General features: G+C 48.9%; 1 protein-coding gene and 1 long non-coding RNA gene across 6 annotated transcripts in view; one reads left to right on the forward strand and one right to left on the reverse strand.

Moving 5' to 3' along the window:
- Positions 1-24,052, reverse strand: part of LOC119959007 (spectrin beta chain, non-erythrocytic 1-like) — a 295,476-nt gene that overhangs the window by 163,875 nt on the left and 107,549 nt on the right. The window contains exon 3 of one of the 5 annotated variants that reach the window (XM_038787555.1): positions 20,651-20,680. The exons of the other annotated variants lie outside the window; for them this stretch is intronic. Coding sequence (XP_038643483.1) covers positions 20,651-20,680 — 30 coding nt within the window. The remainder of the gene's footprint in view (positions 1-20,650; positions 20,681-24,052) is intronic. 5 annotated transcript variants of the gene reach the window in all.
- On the forward strand, positions 543-10,563 carry LOC119959008. The gene is made up of 2 exons (XR_005459121.1): positions 543-655; positions 10,133-10,563. It is a non-coding gene; the product is annotated as an uncharacterized LOC119959008 (long non-coding RNA).

Below are 24,052 nucleotides of genomic sequence, written 5' to 3' on the forward strand. Positions count from 1 at the left end.
AGTCTAACTTCACAATCAATATTTAGGAACAGATAACAACTCTGATCACATCGCAAACAGGAATGTGGCTCAAAAACAGAATATACTAAATGGCATTGCCCACTCTCAGTTAGCCGCTGGAGGTTAATTGGCACCCTGTTAACAACCACCTATTAGTGGATCCAGTTATTTAAACTCAGCATCTGCCTAAGAACTACCAATTTGCCCCGCAGAAGTTCTACAGGGTGCCTCGCAAACCCACTCAGCCAGGCTAACTAGCCTAGAGTGTTGGTATGGTCTCAGACATAATTACACGTCACGTCTGCTGCTATGGTTTTAAAACTGTCTTGCTCCCCATATCCTCGGCAGGCTGCACTTCCTGCCACTTCTACTATTTATCTTCAAATGTCTCCATGCCACCCCAGCCCCACACAGCCTTCCTTTTGGGTTTGATCCCGTTCACCCCCAAAATGCAGAAACACAGTAACGTTTCTTTGAAACTCTCTCAACATTACTTTGCCCTCTCCCTCTCTGCAAACGCCTCCAAAAAGGATATCTCTCTCTCTCTCTCTCTTTGAACGACTGTTCACTTCCTCCCGCTCCGCACCGTTGGCATCTCTTTTTGTGGGAAGCAGCGTCAGGCATTCGGCTGCAGACGTACAGCGGTCATTACCGGGTAAGCGCACCACGTTGTGTGTTTAACTGAGCGGCGCAAGACCCACATGGCCCAAGGTTTAATTCCTGGTCTGTGGCGAATTAGTTCATCGCACCTCCTGGCCCACGCACCTGTCGGGAGGCCGTGCACTTGGTGGGGGGGTTTTTGTGGGGAGCCTGCTTTCGTGGAAAGCACCGGAAACAAGCTGCATCTGCGGCGGCGTCCAAAACGGATCTCCGCCGTGTCACAAGAAACCAAAACCTCTGCACCACATTGTATGCTTACCGAATGTTCCCGGAGCCAGAAAGGATGGGGGGAGGGCTTTACGATTTTAAATTCAATCGCGGTAACTGAGCCTCAAAACTGGGCATTTTACCCGTGGTCTGGCCGGAGAATAAAACGTGTAACCAGCCCGTGATAGTGAGGAGCTCAGCCTGAGCAAGACGCAAGAATCAAGGCAATCTGACAAGCAGGCAAATAGAGAAAGGTGGATCCTGAAGCTGCCACAAGGGGAAGGGGGGGGGGGGGAGAATGGAATCTGTAATACCGCCATCTTGTGCTCGGAGGACTCTACCAGATACTTGAGCTTCATTGTTCATTTACTGCTTATTTTTCGAACTGAAGCCATGATTTTTCCAAAAATGTCCCTGCAATTAAAACTTTGCTAACTGTTTATTTGAACTCTCCTGAACGTTCATGGCTTTAACTGTCTTAATAACTCGTGATGTTCTTTAACGCCAATGGCAGCAAAAGGAATTTTATTTATATGACTCCTTTGCCCAAATAAAACATCACCAGACTTTTCACAAGAGTGTTATAAAGCAAAATTCAACACCAAGCTACATTAATAATAATCTTCATTGTCACAAGTAGGCTTACATTAACACTGCAATGAAGTTACTGCGGAAAGGCCCCTAGTCGCCACATTCGGGCGCCTGTTTGGGTACACAGGGGGAGAATTCAGAATGTCCAATTCACCCAACAAGCTCGTCTTTCGGGATTTGTGGGAGGAAACTGGAGCACCCGGAGGAACCCCACGCAGACACGGGGAGAACGTGCAGACTCCGCACAGACAGTGACCCAAGCTGGGAATCGAACCAAGGACACTGGAGCTGTGAAGAAATAATGCTAACCACTGTGCTACCGTGCCGCCCCTAGTTTTAAGTGGACAATGATTGAATTGAGAATAACGCAGTCATGATCAAGCTGAGAAAGTAGAACATAGAACAGTACAGCACAGAACAGGCCCTTCGGCCCTCGATGTTGTGCCGAGCAATGATCACCCCACTTAAACCCACATACCCCATACCCAACAATCCCCCCATTAACCTTTACACTACGGACAATTTAGCATGGCCAATCCACCTAACCCGCACATCTTTGGACTGTGGGAGGAAACCGGAGCACCCGGAGGAAACCCACGCACACACGGGGAGGACGTGCAGACTCCACACAGACAGTGACCCAGCCGGGAATCGAACCTGGGACCCTGGAGCTGTGAAGCATTGATGCTAACCACCATGCTACCGTGAGGCCCCATATAGAGATATGGCTAAGAGGGAAACTATACAGTACAGAGGGAGCCAGATACAGTAAAGATACAATAGAGAGGAGCATAAAAAAGACAACCGATAAATAATGTTCAAGAGCAGCTGGATGACAGAATTTGGCTATCGCAGTATCACAAAAATGATGGAATTTACATCATAACAAGGGAGAGGGTGCATCAGACCCAGCTCTGCGTTTTCTCTTTTACTCCTTAGGGGAGGTGGTGGCAAAGTGGTACTGTCACTGGGCTAGTAATCCAGAGGCCCCAGGCTAATGTTTCTGAGGATGTGGGTTCAAATCCCACCACGGCAGTTGGTGGATTAAAATTCAATCTGGAACATAAAACTAGCCTCAGTAATGGATGGGTTGGATTGGATTTGGGTTTGTTTATTGTCACGTGTACCAAGGTACAGTGAAAAGTATTTTTCTGCAAGCAGCTCATTAAGTAAACGGGAAGAAAATAAATAAAAGAAAATACATAATAGGGCAACACAAGGTACACAATGTAACTACATAAGCACCAGTATCGAGTGAAGCATACAGGGTGTAGTGTTAATAAGGTCAGTCAATAAGAGGGTCGTTTAGGAGTCTGGTAACAACGGGGAAGAAGCTGTTTTTGAGTCTGTTCGTGCGTCTTCTCAGACGTTTGTATCTTCTGCCCGATGGAAGAAGTTGGAAGAGTGAGTAAGCCGGTGGGAGGGGTCTTTGCCCAGGCAGTGGGAGGTGTGGATGGAGTCAATGGACGGGAGGCGGGTTCGTGTGATGGACTGGGCGGTGTTCACGACTCTCTGAAGTTTCTTGCGGTCCTGGGCCGAGCAGTTGCCATACCCAGGCTGTGATGCAGCCCGATAGGATGCTTTCTATGGTGCATCTGTAAAAGTTGGTAAGAGTTAATGTGGACATTAACCCGGGCGGACGCTGGCGCAGTGGACAGCACTGCTGCCTCACGGCGCCAAGAACCCGGGTTCGATTCCGGCCCTGGGTCACAATCCGTCTGGAGTTTGCACGTTCTCCCCGTGTCTGCGTGGGTCTCACCCCCACAACCCAAAGATGTGCGGGGTAGGTGGATTGGCCACGCTAAATTTCCCCTTCAATGGGAATAAAAAAAGAACTGGGTACTTTAAACCAGGCATTGTCAAACTCGGGGTCGCAGGCAGATGTCGGGAGGGTCGCGGAGCCTTCCGTCGCAGCCCTCCCGATCGTGCAAATCTGCGTGCAGCAGACGGCTGACAAGAACGCCGGCTGCAAGCGGCCTTCAAAATGGCCGTGAACATGTAAAAAAAAACATGGGCGCACTGCGCGTGCGTGCCAGATCGTCGTGCACATGCACAAAACTATGTGCGTGCGCGCCAATGATCATGTACGCATGCGCAGTGCGGCCGCTTTTTCTTTTTAAACGGCCGTAGCTTTCTATTTTACAAGTTCGGGAGGGTTTTATTCATTTATTTTATTCATTTAATTTTTATTTTTTTCATTTATTTTATACATTTCATTTTTATTCATTTTCTACAAGTTCGGGGGGGGGGGTTCTATTTGATAAAATTTTACAGGAAGAGAGGGACACAGAGAGAAAGAGAGAGAGAGAGACAGAGAGAGGGGGAGGGGGAGAGGGAGAGAGAGAGGGAGAGAGAGAGAGAGAGAGAGAGAGAGGGAGAGAGAGACACAGAGAGAGTGGCAGAGACAGGGGCACAGAGAGAAAGAGAGAGAGAGAGAGAGAGAGAGACAGAGAGAGTGAGAGAGAGGGAGACAGCGAGATAGAGTGACAGAGAGAGGGACAGAGAGAGAGAGAGAGAGAGAGAGACAGAGAGAGGGAAAAAGACAGAGAGAGGGGGGGAGAGGGAGAAAGAGAGAGAGAGAGAGAGGGTGAGAGAGGGAGCACATACCTTTTTACTTCTGTGGGTGAATGGGTGAGGTGGATAGGTGAGTGCCTAGGGCGGGTGCCGAAGTGCGTGAGTTAGGTAGGTGGGTGGGTAGTTGGGTGCTCATGGGGTATTCAGTTGTTGGGGTTTAGTCAGGTGGGGTAGTCCGGTCAGGGGAGTTTTTGGGGGGGGGGGGGTCCCCAGTGTACATCCCATCGCTGATGGAGGCTGGAAGATTTGGGCCAAGCTGTGCAAGAAATGCCCTCGAACCTCTCTCTTTTCTTGGGCGAATACCTTCAGCTTATGCCCCTTTGGTACCAACCGGCCAACCAGTAAAAAAAAAAGATCTCTTTATTTAACTGCCCAAACTGGTTCATAAAGTATCATGGCAACAGATCGGAACGTTTATGATAAATCTGGTCATTCTTATTTCCTGACTCCACTGGTGGCTACAGAACATAGAACATACAGTGCAGAAGGAGGCCATTCGGCCCATCGAGTCTGCACCGCCCTCACTTCCACCCTATCCCCGTAACCCAATAACCCCTCCTAACCTGTTTTTGGTCACTAAGGGCAATTTATCACGGCCAATCCACCTAACCTGCACATCTTTGGCCTGTGGGAGGAAACCGGAGCACCCGGAGGAAACCCACACAGACGGTGACCCAGCGGAGAATCAAACCTGGGACCCTAGCACTGTGAAGCCACAGTGATATCCACTTGTGCTACTGTGCTGCCCTATGATGGGCACTCAGATGCTGCGACACAAGGAATGACAGGAAACGTCAATGCAACGCAAACTGACCTTTTCTTACTGTGTGGTACAGCAGTGGTTCTACAGAGGCCAGCAAGCTGCATTGACAGAAAAGTACCAGACTAAAAATATTAATCTACTGGGGCCAGGGAGTCACTGAGGCCCACCTTCCATGTGTGTCCAGTCCACAGGAAACGGTGGTGTTGAATTGCTGATTAGGTTTACCAGAATATTATGAGGCTCTGTGAAAGGAGTCAGCGATACAGCAACAAGCTATGTGCCCCGACACACTAATCTCACAGAGTGCAAGATCAATGCATTAGTATCTCTCCCTGAGCATCGCGTCATTTTCTTTTTTATTTAAAAAAAGTTCCAATTAAGGGGCAATTTAGCGTGGCCAATCCAGCTACCCTGCACATCGTTTAGGTCGCGGGGATGACACCCACGCAGGCACGGGGAGGATGTGCAAACACCTCACGGACAGTGACCCAGGGCCGGGATCGACCCTGGGTCCTGGGCGCCGTGAAGCAGCGGCGCTAACCACTGCGCCGCCGCGCTGCCCCTACCTCAGAACATCTCTAATCAGAAACTGGTATCCCCAAGAGAGCATGTTGAACCATGCTGAGCCCCGCTGTTGAAAGAACACGATGGCTTTCACCACCTCAGTTACGAAGAATAGCCAATAGGATCGGTACCGATCGAACCGTTTCTCAGCATTAATCAATACTTTCCGAATAGAAAAGCACCCGAGAACCTCCCTGTGGCAATAATGCCGGAGCTGCCGTGCCTCGCTGACTTTTCAGACTCTAATGGTTCATCAGCTGAGGTTGCCTGAAAATACTTAATATGGCAATTCATTAATTCATCCATGTGCGCTCTGCCTGAAGGTCGGTCCTGGGCTCATTATTTGCTGATAATTCGTACTGACCTTTTCCTTAGCAGCTGTTAACATGACAATAAATCCCTTAAGGGAGACAACGCATGAACAAAGTGGAAACAAAAAAAAAAAAGAGGGAAAATTATGAAACGGAGCGGTCTGATTATCATTATAGGAACACGAAGGAGTGGGAAATTCTTTAAACAGGTCTTCACGGCAGACGGCTAGCCACTACACTACAACATATTTGAGCGGATCCTGGCCCTGGGTCACTGTCCATGTGGAGTTTGCACATTCCCCCCGTGTCTGCGTGGGTTTCACCCCCACAACCCAAAGATGTGCAAGTTAGATGGATTGGCCACCGCTAAATTGCCTCTTAATTGGAAAAAAAAAATAATTGGGTGCTCTAAATTTATTTAACAAAAAACATATTCGAGCAGGAGTTTTCTGTGAAATGCCCTAAAGACACACTCATCTCTTCGGGTTGAGCTAAGTTTTGTGTCGAGGACTTTAAACCGAAAAAAAAAACAATCAGTTACATAAATCTGAAGCGAAAGATGCAATGAACACATGTCTGATTGTATCATGGTGCAGACAATATGCACTGCTAGCCCACAGTGAGGCGTTGGGATCTATCCCCTTCACCTGGGAGAGCTCTGGGCGAGTGCCGTTCAGTACTGGTGTCCACAAACAGGACTTGTGGGAGGTAACCGGAGCACCCAGAGGAAACCCATGCTGACACGGGGAGAACGTGCAGGAGACTGTGTCTGTGTTCCCTGGTTTTAGACCCCGGCTCAACCAGGGCGAACACCCTTCCTGCATCCACCCTGTCCAGCCTTCTGAGAGTTGTGTGTGTCTGAACGCGATCACCTCTCATTCTTCTGAACTCCAGAGAGGGCAGCAGGGTAGCACAGTGGTTAGCACAGTTGCTTCACAGCTCCAGGGTCCCGGGTTCGATTCCCAGCTTGGGTCACTGTCTGTGTGGAGTCTGCACGTTCTCCCTGTGACTGCGTGGGTTTCCTCCGGGTGCTCCGGTTTCCTCCCACAGTCCAAAGATGTGCAGGTTAGGGTGGATTGGCCCCACTAAATTGCCCTTAATGTTCAAAAAGGTTAGGTGGGGTTACTGGGATGGAGTGGGCTTAAGTGGGGTGCTCTTTCCAAGGCCAGTGCAGACCTGATGGGCCGAATGGCTTCCTTCTGCACTGTAAATTCTTTGAATAGCCCAGCCTATTTATACTCGCGTCACAGTGCAATCCCAGCAATTTGATTGGGAGAATCTTGGCAGGTGTAACTTTCCTTAGGTAAGGAGACCCAAGGGGCACACAATACTCCAGGTGTGGTCTCACCTGTATTTATATCCACAACAGTAAGAATTTGCACGCTGACGTGGGTGCTCCGCAGCCCACACATGGGACCTTTTATTTTATCTTTGTTCCTTCATTAGTCTGATCTAGAATTGGTCTGATCTAGTATCGCTGATGTCTCCAGAGGTATTCCAAATCAGCAAAGAGCAAGGGTTTGATTTCTTTCTTTTTTTTTTTAAAAAGGTCAGATATTGTCCTGGTAAAGGACCCGAGTGGGCGTTTCCTGTCTCTTTTATATTGGTGGCACAAATTGATTTTTTACACTCAAACTTGAGAGCTACTGTACACTGCCATAAGACCAGAAGACATGGGAGCAGAATTAGGCCACTCGGCCCGTCGAATCTGGTCCGCCATTCAATCATGGCTGATATTTTTCTCATCCCCATTCTCCTGCCTTCTCCCCATAACCCCTGATCCCCTTACTAATCAAGAACCTATCTATCTCTGTCTTAAAGACACTCAGTGATTTGGCCTCCACAGCCTTCTGCGGCAAAGAGTTCCACAGATTCACCCCCCTCTGGCTGAAGAAATTCCTCCTCATCTCTGTTTTAAAGGATTCAGTCTGAGGCTGTGCCCTCGGCTTCTAGTTTTTCCTACTAGTGTAAACATCCTCTCCACATCCACTCTATCCAGGCCTCTCAGTATCCTGTAAGTTTCAATAATATCCCCCCTCATCCTTCTAAACTCCAACAAGTACAGACCCAGAGTCCTCAAACGTTCCTCATACGACAAGCTCTTCATTCCAGGGATCATTCTTGTGAACCTCGTCTGGACCCTTTCCAAGGCCAGCACATCCTTCCTTAGATACGGGGCCCAAAACTGCTCACAATGCTCCAAATGGGAGTCTGACCAGAGCCTTTTCTAACCTCAGAAGTACTTCCCTGCTCTTATATTCTAGCCCTCTCAACATGAATGCTAACATTGCATTCGCCTTCCTATCTGCCAACTGAACCTGCACGTTAACCTTAAGAGAATCTTGAACTAGAACTCCCAAGTCCCTTTGTGCTTCTGATTTCCTGAGCATTTCCACATTTAGAAAATAGTCTATGCCTCCGTTTCTCCTTCCAAAGTGAATAACCTCACACTTTTCCATATTGTATTCCATCTGCCACTTCTTTGCCCACTCTCCTCGCCTGTCCAAGTCCTTCAGCAGACCCCTGCTTCCTTAATACTACCTGTCCCTCTGCAGATCTTTGTATGTCATTCAACAAAGTGATTTGTAAAATGTGCAGAGACATATTTCGGATGGTGAAAGCAAAGAAAGCGGCAAATCTGAAATACAAAAGGAACGATAGTAGGAATCTCAATGTGCTACAGCTAACCTGGGGGTGGGCCTTTAAAAAAATTAAGCTGGTTGTTGCTACAAATAAAATAATCTGATGTTTAAGGTGTTCTCTTGCTGTTAAGTGAAGATCTGGCCCGCGAGTAAGGAGATCACTGTTGGAGCGCAGTCGGGAGGGTTGGCGCTGCCGAACTTTCGCAACCACTACTGGGCGGCCAATATAGCTGTGATTAGGAAGTGGGCGCCAATCACAGGTTTGTCCCGGGTAGGATGGATGGTGGGTTCCAGAGCTGGCAGAGGGCAGGCATCAGAAGGATGGGAGATCTGTTCATAGACGGAAGCTTTCCCAGTTTGAAGGCGCTAGAGGACAAATTTAATCTGCCGCTAGGAAACGCCTTTAAATATCTGCAAGTACGAGCCTTCCTGAAAAAACAGGTAGTGGCCTTTCCAATGCTGCTGCCACTGAGGATACAGGACAGGGTGGTCTCCAGCACCTGGGTGGGGAGGGAAGGGTGTCGGATATCTACCAGGAACTACAGGAAGCGAAGGAAACCCTGGTGGAGGAGCTCAAGGGCAAGTGGGAGGAGGAGCTGGGTGAGGAGTTGGAAGCGGGTCTGTGGGCAGAGGTCCTGGGCAGGGTTAATTCCTCCTCATCGTGTGCCAGGCTCAGTCTAATTCAATTTAAGGCGGTCCACCGGGCACACATGACGGCAGCGAGAATGAGCAAGTTTTTTGAGGTAGAAGACAGTTGTATTGAGGTGCAAGGGCAGCCCTGCAAACCATGTCCACATGTTTTGGGCATGCCCGGAGCTTAGGGTGTTCTGGCAAGGGTTCGCGAGGGCAATGACCAAGGTGCTTAACACACGGGTGGTGCCGAATCCAGAGATAGCGATCTTTGGAGTGTCAGAAGACCTGTGAGTTCAGGGGGCGAAAGAGGCCGACGTCTTGGCCTTTGCCTCCCTAGTAGCCCGGAGACGGATTTTGTTAATGTGGAGGGACTCGAAGCTCCCGAGTGTAGAGACTTGGGTTACCGACAAGGCTGGGTTGCCTTAAGAGGGTCTACGCTAGGGTTTGCGGTGATATGCATCACTGCAAATACACAAGGGGTTAATGTGAACACACTACACCTAGCTAGACACTATAGGGAGCACCAGAGACATGACACACAGACATTCAACCAATAGGCCAGTAAGATATGACACGACCAATGGGCATTCACGATACACACAGAGGTGACACTACCACAGGAGGGCATTACACCAACCCATATATAAGGACACAGCACACATGATCTTCCTCTTTCCAGTGGAGACACTCAGTGAGTACACAGGGTTGATTTGAAACACATCACACCCACCACGTGGATTGTAGCAGACTGGTTCGTCAGTCTGAGTAGCTACAGCAGGATTAACAGGAGAGTCGAATCCAAGTAGGAGAATCGTTAATAGTTGAATAAATGTGTGAAAGCTATCTCCAAGTCTGAACCTTCCTTTGTACATCAAGGCAGCAGCTTATGCTACATCAAGAGCATAACAAAACAGGGTTCTCTCGGAGGTGGCAGCCGTTCATCGGCTTTCTCAGGGAAAATTAAAATGTCAGCAGCAGCAGCAATCCATAGGGGGGGTTGAGTGCTTCATTGGGATGGTGTGGGAAGACTGGGTTGCGTGGAGTAATGTCTATTTAATTGTTATTGTATATTCTCATTTTGCACTATGTTAATGTTCACTCTAGTTTGTTTTGTTATTATGGTTACTACTGTTTTATTATGAAAAATTCTGCAAAACCTTAATAAAAATACTTTTTTTTTTAAAAAGTGAAAATCCGGGAATGACTCTCAATGGGGGAAACTGTGACCTTTTTTGCAATAGATCAAAATAACATTCAGAAGAACTGTACCACAGCTTGCCAACTCGCTATCACCCATTTTACATTACTGTGCAAAACCAAGGTCTGTTCCCAACTGCTTCTCCACTTTTGCCTGATGGGTGTCTACAAAGAGCAGACAATGTACTTACCAGCAGATGTTAAGAATTTGTTTATCTGTAGCCAAGTTTGAATTTGCTGTTAAAACATTTACAAATGATCAAAGTCATCTGTCACATTTTCGATTGGTGACAAGTTTTTAACGCTCCCGAGTTCGGCATTGTCAGAGAACTCGACAATAAACGTCCATCACCAAGAGGATTTGTTCTTACTGTTTGGAGGATGTGCTTGCTTTTTTTTATTAAAAAAATACATCTTCTCATTCTTCATTTTCTGGCTGGATTTAAAAAGAAAATAAACTGTAATCCTATTAAGACAAAGGAAGACTGTCACCCACCCTCAACATAGGGCAGCACAGTGGTTAGCACTGTGGCTTCCCAGCGCCAGGGTCCCAGGTTCGATTCCCGGCTTGGGTCACTGCCTGTGCAGAGTCTGCACGTCTCCCCGTGTCTGCGTGGGTTTCCTCCGGGTGCTCCGGTTTCCTCCCACAAGTCCCAAAAGACGGTGCTATGTCTTTTCGTCCGACGTCATTTCGTCCAACGACACTTCGTCCACGTCTTTTGGTCCAACGTCTTTTTGTCCGCCCGTCTTTTGGTCCAACGTCACTTCGTCCAATTATCCAATTACAAATAGTTTAATTTAGTTTTTCAATGTTACTGCTCAAGGATCCTCTCCACCTATTTCGCCTCTTGAGGTTGAGTTCTGCATTTGTGCTGCTTGATCTCCAGACATTATTAAGATAAGCTGCAGGATATTCACCCATGTATGCTCCAGCGTGATGAGAGCCATTGTACCTGATGGAATATTTGATCATTTCAGACCTGTAATGTCAGAACCCACTACCAACCAGAGGTTTTAATCACTCGACGAAAATCGAGTTTAAACCTGCTTCTTTCAGAACTGCACTCATTGTCTAAATCCAATTAGACTCCCTGTCTGTCGGAATTGTAGAATATCAAATCATCTTGTCCTCTCCCCATTATTCTCTCTCGGGTACAGTTCTGGAAATCTAACTTTTAGGGAATTTCGGGAATTTACAATTTACATCAATTTTAAGTAATTTCGGGAATTTTAAGTAATTAGTAAACTTTTAGATTTTTTAACTGCATTTTTAGATTTTTTAACTTTTTAACTGCATTTTTCAACTTGCATTTTACTTGCATTTTATCAATTACTTGAATTTTAGCAATTAAATTCACTTGCTGTATTGTACTTGCATTTTATCAATTAAATGGTTTTATACGGAGTTAATTTGTAATTGGGTAATTGGACGAAGTGACGTTGGACCAAAAGACGGGCGGACAAAAAGACGTTGGACCAAAAGACGTGGACGAAGTGTCGTTGGACGAAGTGACGTCGGACGAAAAGACGCGACACGCAAAAGACATGCTTGTTAAGTGAATTGGACATTCTGAATTCTCCCTCCGTGTACCCAAACAGGCGCCGGAGTGTGGCGACGAGGGGCTTTTCACAGTAACTTCATTGCAGTGTTAATGTAAGCCTACTTGTGACAATAAAGATTATTATAGAATGCCTTAAGCTACTTAACTTTGTTTAGCTGTTTAGCATAGGGCTAAATCGCTAGCTTTGAAAGCAGACCAAGCAGGCCAGCAGCACGGTTCGATTCCCTTAACAGCCTCCCCGAACAGGCGCCAGAATGTGGCGACTAGGGGCTTTTCACAGTAACTTCATTTGAAGCCTACTCGTGACAATAAGCGATTTTCATTTTCATTGTAGAAACATCCAGCACAATAAAAAAAAAAATCAACAACTTCACTATCAGGAAATTGGCCAACTTTTCATTGTCAAGTATGCAAGATATTTGGCTAATGCCCTTGCAATAAAAGTATTGTTCGACACATTCAATGCGGATAAATGTACTTGTAACGCCCTGGTGAACACTGTCATTAAGAAATGGGTGTTTATAAATGGGTGTGTATATAAATATCTGTAGTGAGAGCACCTTTACTCGTACTTCCAAGATTCTAGCCTCCAGTTACTCCAGGAATCCGCGCTTTCTGGCCTCAGTTGCAAACTTGCCTTTTGTCAATTTAACACGACGGATGCGATTCAGCCACCTTGTGGTGAATCCCTTGAGGGCCCCGCGCTCACTTGCACTGCCAGGTGCATTTAAATACCCAGACTCCGCGTTCAACCGGCGCCCAGGCGTCAACGGCCACGCCTGCGAGGCCGCGGCAGACATGAACCAGGCATGATGGCACCTCGGGGAATCTCGCAGGCCATGACAGACCCCCAGGTGGTTGGGTACTCCGGCACTCCCCTGGCACTGCCAGGGTGACACTTCAAGGGTGCCAGAGGCACTGCCCGGATGCCAGGCTGGCAGTACCAAGGTGCCAGGTTGGCATTGCCAGGGATCAGGCTGGTGGGAGCTTTCCCATTAGCAGGGAGGGGGAGGGGTGTTCCAGGGGCCTCGAGAAGTTTGGGGATCCAGAAAGCAGAGGGTGGGGGGGCTGAAAGGCGGGGGGGGGGGCAGTGATCAGGGTTGCCGCTCAAAATGGCGGCAGAAATCAACTAAAGTGTGGCCTAGGTGGGGAGAATCTTCCTGAGGCCCAAAAAATCAGCAAAGTGCCAATGAATAGCGGGGTGAATCTTGGCAGCCGCGAAGAAACTTCCCCACGTCCCCTTTCCCTACAGTTGTGATAAAAGCTTTCCTTATTTCACTCAGTATCTTCTTTTATTCTTTCATGGATGTGGACGTTGCTGGCAAGGCCCGACATTTGTTGCCCATTTCTTGATGCCCTTGACCTGAGTATCTCGCTCGGCCATTTCAGACGGCAATTAAGAGTCAACCGCATTGCTGTGGATTTGGAGCCACATGCAGGCCAGACCGGATAAGAATGGCAGATTTCCTTCCCCAAAGGGCATTAGTGAACCAGATGGGGTTTTGGCAACAACAGTAGGACAATAGGTAATTGTCACAGTACTGAGACTAGCTTTAGATTTCGGATTTTTTTTAATCATTGGTATTTAAATTTCATCAGCAGTCGTGGAGGGATTTGAAACCTTGGGCGGGATTCCCCATTAGCCGACGCCAAAATCGGGAGATGCGATTGGGCGAAGAATAGCTTCCGACGTCCAAAAGCAGCAGGCGGCAATTTGACGGCAAATCGTGATTCTCCGTCACCTCGACAGCGGCGTCAATGCGTTTCACTCCTCACGCACAGTAGGCACCGTATGAATATCATTAGGTGGCCCGGCCCGGTATTCTCCGGGGCCTCCGTGATTCTCCGCCTCCAATGGGCAAGTTCCCGAAGGCGCGGTTCACTTGTGCTTTTCAAGATCGTGAAACTGGCGTGGCGGCTCCTGAGGGAGAGAGAGGGGGTACGTAAGTGTCCAACATCGTCATAGTTTGCTGACAGTTGTGCTGATGGTGGGGGGGGGGGGTTCTGCCAGGGCCGTGGGGAATAGGGGGAGTGGCCAGGAGGTGGGCTGTGGGGTCAGGGTGGACGGGCACGGAACGCCATTGCTGCAGCCGGCAAGGCAGCCATGCGGCTGCGCACACAGCTAACAGCCCACATTAAACCTGTCGAATAGGTCCCCCCCCCCAGGGCATCCCCACTGGGTGCCCTCTGCCCCCAGCCGACCCATCAGCTGCATGGGCGCACTCCAGCACAACCCGTGCCACCTTGTTGGCTGGGATGAGTGTGTGCGGGGAGTGTAATGTGTTTGTGCGGCTGCAGCTTGTCAGCCTCCCGAGTGTCAATCACGGACCCGGCGAATCCCGCACCGTTTTTCATTGGAATCGATTGTGTTCCACGTGTCGCCGGTGCTGTCCCTCAGCGGTAACGGAATCGGTCCAGGTTTAGCGTCAGTTTTTCTGTCGTAAAAGTCCACGGATTCTCCGTTGGCGTCAACACTTCGTTTCAGAAGCGGAGAATCCCGCCCCATGTCTCCGCAGCATGTGCCTGGGCCTTTGGATTACTAGACCAGTGACAGAACCACTACACCACTGTCTCTTGTGCATCGCTGTATGACACCCCTCCGTCAAGGAAATTTCAGCTCTGGAAGCTTCTCCAGCCCTTTAGGCCTGTGCTGTCGTACGGCTGACTCTGAAGCTCTGTAAGCTTATTACTCATGCCACTTGTAAGTACTCCTCCAAATTCCATATTGTGTCTAACTCATCTTCAATATCTCTTATGGTAATGGGTTCCAGATTCAAATAACCTTTGATGTTTAAAATAAAGCATCCCCCCCCCCCCCCCCCCCCCCCCTATTCTTTCAGCACCAAGTTATCAACCAGTGGAAATTATTTTTCATTATATACTCACTCCAGCTCTTCCATCATTTCTACTCTGTTATTTCCTGTTAACATTCTTTGATCCATTAAACACAACCTGTTTTTCAAGTCTCTTACAGCTCTCCCTCCCTGGCCTCCCTATCTCTCCAACCCTCAGAGGTCCCTCTGGCTCCACCAATTCAGGCATCTTGCACATCCCCAACTTTCATTGCTTGGTGCCTTCAGGGCAGCACGGTAGCACAGTGGTTAGCACAGTTGCTTCACAACTCCAGGGTCCCATGTTTGATTTCCGGCTTGTGTCATTTTCTGTGCGGAGTCTGCACGTTTTCCCCCGTGTCTACGTGGGTTTCCTCCGGGTGCTCCGGTTTCCTCCCACAGTCCAAAGATGTGCAGGTTAGGTGGATTGGCCATGCTAAATTGCCCTTAGTGTCCAAAAAGGTTAGGTGGCGTTACTGGGTTACGGGGATAGGGTGGAGACGTAGGGCTAGGTAGGATGCTCTTTCCAAGGGCCGGTGCAGATTCAATGGGCCGAATGGCCTCCTTCTGCACTGTATATTCTACGATTCAGCTGCCACGGCCCTAAGCTCTGGAATTTTACCCTTAAACCTCTCCTCTCTCCTTTAAGACACTCCTCAGAAACATCATCAGCTCGTTTTGGTCACATTACGAACGCACCTTCCGTGGCTACCAAGTCCTGAAGTGGTGCCTGAGCTCAGAGCACCTGGTCCAGAGGTGGTGGGGGGGGACCATTGTGCGCCAAGACCTCCACTCCACAAATAGAACTTTTTATTTTATTTTTAAAAGGAATGTTTTGTGCTCGTGGTAGCTTAATTAAGGCTACCCCTTTTAACTGCGATTGAACATTTCACCTTGTACTTGTGTTCTGAAACGCTACGTGACGCGAGATTCAAGGTTTAAGAGTGTGAACGGGCATCTGGCCCGGCTAACAGGTTGCAGCAAACATGCTGCACGTCACCGACGGCGACTAAAAGTTTAATTTTAGCTGCATTACTCATGTGCCGAAGAGCTAGCTCCCTCACTATCTTGAGCCGGTGTAGCTGCAGGTAAAACTGCCGTACAATCTGCTCGTCCACCAGTTAAAGGGAAGGCCAAAGGCCTAAAAAGATAGCTGATTTTGGATGACGATACATGCTGCAACAGGTAAAGATGAAACTCTATATGTTTCAGTGTCAAGGGATGAGTTACAGGTAACACAACAAATGAGCACAGATTACAAGCCAGTCACACAATGAAGCCTAAACGACAAAAGTCTGCAGCTCCAGCTATTCACGAGATCTGGATTTGCCAGTTTCCAGTTTCTGTTCTCAATGTGCGGCCTCGGTCAATACAGGCACAAGTTGGAGAATCGGGGACTGAGCTCAATGAAAAGGGCCGGAATTCTCTGGCCGTCGCCATTCCCGTTCCCCGCCGGCAGAACAACCCCCCCAGCGGGGTGGGGTGGTGATGCACAATCAATGGACACGAAACGTAGGTGAAGTCCGAAACCAAAGGCTTTAATCAGCAAGAAGTGAGCCCGGCAGCAGGCGTACAGAAATGGCCTCGCTGCTGGGGCACACGGGTTCTTATACCCCGCCTCGTAGGCGGAGCTACTTTCCTCTTAACCAATAGGAATACGGAGAACACGGTACCTGGGCCAATGGGCAGCGAGCCCTCTGCACCAATGGCAGCTCACACTCCCAAGTACCGTAATACCCCTAGTCATACTACCACAGTTGGCTTTAATGAGAATTCCCATTGTGAAGGGGCGTGAGTACAGGATCCCGCTGCCAGGGAATGGCTAGGGGGTCCCGGAGAATCCTGCTCTCCTGTCCATTAAAGTCAACCACCGGGAAATCAGGAAACCCCAAAATCAGGCCATGAAAGTTCTGCACAAGATTCTCCGACATGCAGTACCCTGGCAATGCCTCAGTCAACATTATCTGTCAAAATATATGGTGGGAAAAGCTGGAGGGTTACACACCGCTTTTCTCACCCGAGTTGAAAATTCCGCCCAATGCTTCATTCAGAAATTCTGACGACAAGCTATTAGCCTGAAACGTTAACTGTTTTTCCCTCTCCACAGGTCTGCCTGACTTGCTGAATATCGGCGGCACCTTCTGTTTTTTATTTGGGATTTCCGGCGTCTGCAGTATTTTACTTCAGCGTGATATTATGTGCCAAAAGAGTCGACTTAACCATGAGTCCATGGAATCCCTACAGTGCAGAAGGAATCCATTCGGCCCATCGAGCCTGCGCCAACTCTCTGAAAGAGCACCCTACCCAGGCCCGCTCCCCACATTACCTGCGCATCTTTGGACTGTGAGAGGAAACCGGATCACCCGGAGGTAACGCACACAGAGACGGGGAGAACGTGCAGACTCCGCACAGACAGTGACCCAAGGCTGGAAGTGCCCACCTTTACTGTACTGTTTAGCACCAGCAGGATTATAAGGAGTGAAAGAGAAAACAAGGCAACTCAAAAAGGTGTGGAATACTGGGGCTGAGGCCCAGCCTGGGTTTTCAGCGGTGTGGCACCATTGCTCAGGGATTGCACTGCTTTCACATTCTCGGAGAACAGGTTTGGAGACTGTGCTATAGGGTTTAGGTTTTAATAAAGGGGATGCATGCAAGAGGGAAGCAGACTCAATGGGCCGAGTGGCCTAATTCTGCTCCTATATCTTATGGTCTTATGGACTGTAATTTGTGCGAAACAAATGGCAGAAAAATGGTCTGAAATATTTATAACTTAAGATTCAATTACTGCGTCAATCTCAGCAAACAGGCTTTAATAAGGCCTGTTCTGCAGACACCAGACCGCCTCCTGCAGCTCTCTGCTGCTAAATTAGAAAGCGATTAACAGTACTGAATGTCTGCTAGCTAGCCGCCCCTGCAGAGAGAGCAGCAAGTCATCTTGTGAGCTGTCAATCAGAAGGTTTGTCCCGGTGGATTCTAACTAGCCAACCGTAATGTTTGAGCAATCAGCTACTCCACTGGCCGCTGTCTTTCTCTCTCTCTTTCTCTCCCTGCCCTCTCTCCCTCTGTTCCTGTAGCGGATGCGATGGTCGGCGCGATTCAATGGCCTGGTCAGGTCCGACTTGGTGTGGGACAAGGCTGTTGAATTTCGCAAGGGACCTTGCGAATGTGAGCAAGATTCAAGGGTGCGATTCGGCGATCTGTTTATAGGGGGAAGATTTGTGAAGTTGGAGGATATGGAGGAAGAGTATGAGTTGCCCAGGGGGAACAGTTTTAGGCAACTGCAGGTTCGTGATTTCGTGAGGAGGGAGGTGCCGTCGTTTCCTGGGCTACCACCCTGGGGTTGCAGGATAAGGTACAGTTGAAGGAGGAGATAGGGGAGAGGCACGGTAGCACAGTACTTAGCACTGTTGTTTCACAGCGCCATGGCCCCAGGTTTGATTCCTAGCTTGGGTCACTGTCCGTGCGGAGTCTGCACATTCTCCTGTGTCTGCGTGGGTTTCCTCCGGGTTTCCTCCCACATTCCAAAGATGTGCAGGTTAGGTGGATCGATCACACTAAATTGCCCCTTAAGTGTCCAAAAGTTAGATGAGGTTGCTGGGTTACGGGGATAGTATGGAGGTGTGTGCTTAGGTAGGGTGCTCTTTCAGGGACCGGTATAGGCTCGATAGGCCGAAAGGCCTCCTTCTGCACTGTAAATCCTATGATTCTATGGACCTCCCGTGAGATTCGCGACGCTCGAATCGTCTCGTGAGATTTAACGAAGTCTGGCGAGACGGCGCGATCTGGATCTCACTCTCGCTGGGCGAGATGCAGATATGCATATTTCAATGATCCATTAGGCTAATTTGAAGAGGCGTCGCCGTATTCACCCGGCACCTGGGATTCACCGGTTGCGCCGGAGAGACTTTACCAGGACACCGTTTTGTGCTTGTCCACACAAACATGGATCAGTTATAATGGCACCTGTGGGGGTCTCCCAAGCCACTGGAGAGCCCCGGGTGGCTGGGCATTGGGCATAGTGGCACCCCTGGCACTCCCACTGGGACCTGGGCACATTGGCACTGCCAGGTTGGTAGGGCACTGGAAGACCCAGAGCACACGGGGTGCCAGGTTGCCTGTGCCAGGGGAGAAGCTCATAAGAGGTGGGGTGAGAGGAGGGGGGGCTTGAGGACTCCAGAAGAGATAGGTTGGTTACGCGCGGGAGGGTCTGGAGGCCACGGTGGGATGGCTGAGAGGGGGGTCGACCCGTTACGGGAGTAGTCTTCCTGCTCACTTGCGGTCTCGACGGGCATTCCTCGCCAAGGCCAAAAAAGAAATGGCTACGCGCCGATGGGGCGTCCGCTAAACGTGCCCGCAACCGGGTACAGAAATGTTTGGTTGACTCGCACATAATGTGTTTAATAAAGAGAGCATACTGCCTGATAAGTCGCTGAAGATGAAATGCAGGGCGTGTTTGTTTCTGGTTCCTGAATGCTGCATTCGGCTTGGCTGCTTCTGTATTGTTTGGTGCTAACCATCTGACAGTGCCAAGATCCGGCGGAGCTACGGCAGCACCACAGTAAACCTACCAGGATTGGACGACCATTGTAAATACTCGGTTGAAGAAAAAAAACGTCTTCCCTCCCCTGTGAGAACCTTAGTGTTGCCACGCATTGTCCACGCACTCAGAGGAATATTAAAGCAGCTTTGTGGAGCCCCGGTTTGATGCCGAGGGTGGAGTTGAGTCCTTGGTGTGATTCGGTAATTTTCTGCCGCTTTAATAAACTATTTTCTTGCTCCATTTAAGTCAAATCTCGTAATTCGAAGGGAATCCAGCCAACTCTGAATCAGGCAGTGAAGAAGAAAAAATTAAAATGGGAGGTGCTGGACAACTCAGCGGGCCTGGCAACATTGGTGGAGAGAGCAACGGAGTTAACATTGCGAGTTCAATGTGACTCTTCTTTGGACCAATTCTAAAGGACAGTCACAGGGACTCGAAGCACTGGATGGAATTCTCCCATCCAGCACTGAGAACCGTGGCGGGGAGCGTCTCCCGCTGTGGAAGCTGACGACATGATTGATTATGCAGTCGGGGGATTTTACGATGCCCCGCACAGCTGAATGGCCCGAGCCCCGCCATCATATCCGGCCGCCATTTCTAAAAGGCGTTCAGACATAACAAAGCCAAAGAAGATGGACCTCCAGCAACACTCTGAAGCTGTACGGTCAACCTCCCTGAAGACACTAAAGCTGGATGATCGACCAGATAGATGCTTCCCCCCCACCACCCACTGCTACATGTTCCAGGGTCCACAGTCGCTGGAAGCCACCACCCTCAACTCCAGAGGCAGCCTCAGGCCTTCTTCAGGCGAGTGCCAACATGTGCAGACGTGTTCCGGACCGGCGGGCGACCTGGACGACCAGGTGTGTGTGTGTGCGCATGGTGGTGGTGGGGGGGTTTCAGGCACGCCTTCATCTGCATTCTATTAGCAGGATGCAAATCAGTTTCACATCCACGGTCTGTCGGGAATTGCCACGGCAGCCAGTAGCGGAAGATCCCATCGAATTCTCCCCCCCCCCCCCCCCCCCTTTCCATCTCTTGCCATTATGAGAGAACTCCGCCCCTAAACTCTGTTTCCCTCTTCTCAGATGCTTTGAGCTTTCCCAGCACTTCCCGTTTTAATTTCAGACAAAATGAAAGAAAATGAAAGAAAAAATGAAGATCTCGACCACCTGCACCGGTTGGCTTTTATTTTAGTGAAGTAGAAAATAAGATCTAGCAGCACCGCACTCACTGCAAGAAGGGGTCTTGCTCCTACATTCTCAAGAGATGGACAGTAAATACTGAACATGGCAATGATGCTCATGTCCTGTGAACAAATCCATTTTTACAAACCTACGCCCAAATTTTGAAAGCGTCGCTTCAAAAAGACTGGTGGCCAGATTCAAAGAATGTGTGAAAATTAAAATCCCAGTATATTTCCATTAAACTCAATGGCTACGGTGTACTGATTCATTTTATTTCATATCTATACTTTAATCTATAAAAGAGCACAAGCAGATGCATTCCATGTGGATACCAATCATTACATTCCAGATGTCACAATTGTTAAGAGAGGCAAAATAATCTTAAAATGTTGGGTTTCTTGTGGGTTGAAACCTGCATCTGAAAAGCACATTCCTGAGCTGCTTGAGAGCAACTGGACCCTGTGCAGACCAGTTGGGCCAGTTTCTCTGTCGCACCTTCTTTGTGGTTCTCTGCAAGTGACCTGGGCGTTCAGCGAGCATTAGAATTTAACGCCTGCAACAGAGGCTTTTCCAGCACAGCTGTGTACGTTGCGCATCCCGCAGAATAACACATGCCGTTGCGGAAAGAGAGTGAATTAAACCTCTTTCAACAAGTGGCAGGCGGTATACAGTTCAACTTCACAAAACGGCGGAGTGGAGAAGTGTGGAGGTGTGCAGTGGCGTCACAGCGCCACATGATGGCCGGATTCGGGATTTCCCTCCCAGCCGGGCAAGTCGTGATGCACGGCGTTGGAGATTCTCAGAAGAGGCTGAACAACAGAGAGAGAGGAAGGGGGATAGGGCATCAGACCTTAACAACCCCCAGCTGGCAACTTCATAGCAGTGTAGTTTTAGCTGCCACTGTGAGAAATTATTTGTGACCAAGGCAACTGGTCACATTGAACTCCCGGGTGTGTACTGTTTGGGGATTTAATTCTGCAATGCCTTCCTAGTTTTCCACGGCAGGTCGCTAGCATGATCACCTGCCAACCTAGCACAGTGGTTACCACAGTTGCTACACAGCGCCAGAGTCCCGGGTTCAATTCCCGGCTTGGGTCACTGTCTGTGCGGAGTCTGCACATTCTCCCCGTGTCTGCGTGGGTTTCCTCCGGGTGCTCCGGTTTCCTCCCACAAGTCCCGAAAGACGTGCTTGTCAGGTGAATTGGACATTCTGAATTTTCCCTCCGTGTACCCGAACAGGAGCCGGAATGTGGCGACTCGGGGCTTTTCACAGTAACTTCATTGCGGTGTTAATGTAAGTCTCCTTGTGACAATAATAAAGATTAAGATTAAAGATTAATCACAAACAGGTTCTCGAATAGTTTAGTAGATTGCTTCCCTGTACAGCGGAAGCGTTCCTCCGATTCTCTGACGGAGAATTTTATCTTTTCCAATTTGAGGAATTCCACTGGTCGGACAGCCAGTCCGCGGCCTTGGGTGGCGCTGCTGATCTCCAGCCGAACAGGAGTCTCCGGCAAAGTCTGGGGCATCTGCCCCTCTCCTCGGAAAGAGCTCTGGCTGTTCCGATATCCCAAAGATGGTCACTGGTGGGCCTGGCTCCATACATGGGGATTTAGGACAAAAATTAACGCCGGCGCTCCTGTGCAGTAGTGAGGGAGTGCTGCTTGGTCAAAGGAGCCATTTTTCACATGAACCGTTAAACTGAAGGCTCAGCTTCCCCAGATGAACGTAAAAGATCCCACGGGACTCTTTTGATTCCCATTCCACCTTCAACCAATAGAATGGAAACATGATCTAGTCATTACCATTCTGCTGTTTGTGGGGGTTTCCTGCACACAGTACAATCACGTTAACCCTGGTCTCCATTTCCGTGCCTCAGAAGATTGTCACTTCTGATGTGTTGGGCAGGCTGGGTCTATGTGGACTGCGCTTGATGCAGTGTAGCAAGAGACAGACTTCCAACACTTGATGAGATGCAACACAATTTTATTTAACATCTAAATATTTTACATGTTCAACTGTGGGTTGACACTATGCTGACTTGACTGGAGACCTGAGGCTAGCCTGACCAGACTATCTTACTACCACACGGTGTATGTTCTAGTTGTTGCTCATGAGCTCTGACTGTCTCAGAGAGAGCGGGAAAACTGGTGCCCTCTGGCTTTATAGTGGCCGTGTCCTGTCTGGTGTTCTGTGTGCTCACTGGTCATCCTGTGTGTCAATCACTGCCTGTCTGTACTCCGTTATATACATGGATGTATATTATGACAACTTCGAGCCCCGCTCCACAGCCTTGAGCACATGGTAACCAAGACTGACACCACAGTGCAGCACTGAGGGAGCTGTTAGAGGTGCTGACTCTTGGATGAAACGTTGAGCGCGATTCAGCCACCGCGTAGCACCCGGCTGAATTGTGCGAGAACCCCAAATCGGGCTCCGTGCCGGTCCCCCCCCCCCCTTTGCTCCATCGGACTCATTTAAATACCCAGACGCCGTGTGCACCCAGAGCGTGGACCAGGCGTGACGGCACGGGGTGGGGGGCCTCCCAGGCCATTAGTGACCTCCGGGTAGTTGGGGGTAGGGCAGGGCGGTACCCTGGCACTGCCAGCCTGGAACCATGGCAGTCCCCTGGCGAGGAAGGGTGAGGGGTCCAGAAGCCTCGACAACATTACGGAGGTGAGGGGGTCCAGAAAGCTATGTAGGCTTAAACGCGGGCCGTGTACAAATAAAGGCTGCCATTCAAAATGGAGCCCTGATCTGCGAGCAGCTGTACTGCTTGTGGGCTCAGAAATCGACCAAAATGTAACAAAATCGGACGAGAGAATTAAATTATTGTTCAGTAAATCATATGTCAGAGCATGTGATAACACGACCATACAAATTATGATTCTGTTGCACGTACAAGGGCTGAATTCATTTTTCTCCATTGAAATTCTTTACATAATCTCCCGTTTCAGAAGTGCTCTATTTTAAGGTGGTGGCAAACGCTGCAGAGACCAACATAAATTAATCCTCTACTCCACCAAAATATATCAATTCACTAATGCCTAGGTGTGGATTACCGGCAATAAAAAGATTAGTTTATGCTGGTGGCAACGTCGAGAGTTTAGCCATGTTATTACAGGGGAAGGTGATCGTTGATAAAGTCAACAAAAGAATGTGTGATCCCTTTGAGAAATAAAATCTCTTCCTAAATTGGTGGTCGTTTTCTAAGGAATATATTACAAAAGCAAGGTAGGATTTATGCAAGTCAGATCATTCGTTGTGATTGTTGAAGCCGGCCGACATTAGGATCCTAAATAGCTCATTCATCCTCACGCACTTAGAAGTCCACCAGATAAGCTCCTCTGCTATGGGGTGAAGAAAGGCAGTATTTTGACTACAAATGAGGTCTGATTCTTGCTGAATTAGTTGATCTAAGTTGGGCGGGTTGTCAGAGCACTTCAAGTGGACCGCTTGTTGTCGGAGCTGGAAACCACGATAGGATGGCTTTTCAGTTTGTCGACAGGGTTTTCTGGAAGTATTTGTAACCTGTGCTGGCTCAGGTACTGTCACCAGTTGCAGCAGGTACTTGTGGTGAACTTGCACTCACCTGGGAAACATTGCGAATGTGTAAACTTTTGTTGCAAATTTCTCAATGGTTGGAACCAATAGCTCCGGATCAACTGCGTCCCTGGTCTATCCAGCAGTTCCCACTGCAGATCTGTTTATTCCAGGTACTCCGTCTTGATGAAGAGACTTGACACAGGGTTAACTGCTCAAGGCGGAAAAAAAGAAAAGCATTTTCTAG

Source organism: Scyliorhinus canicula, chromosome 31 (assembly GCF_902713615.1).
Source record: "Scyliorhinus canicula chromosome 31, sScyCan1.1, whole genome shotgun sequence".
In the NCBI taxonomy this organism is placed as follows: Eukaryota; Metazoa; Chordata; class Chondrichthyes; order Carcharhiniformes; family Scyliorhinidae; genus Scyliorhinus; species Scyliorhinus canicula.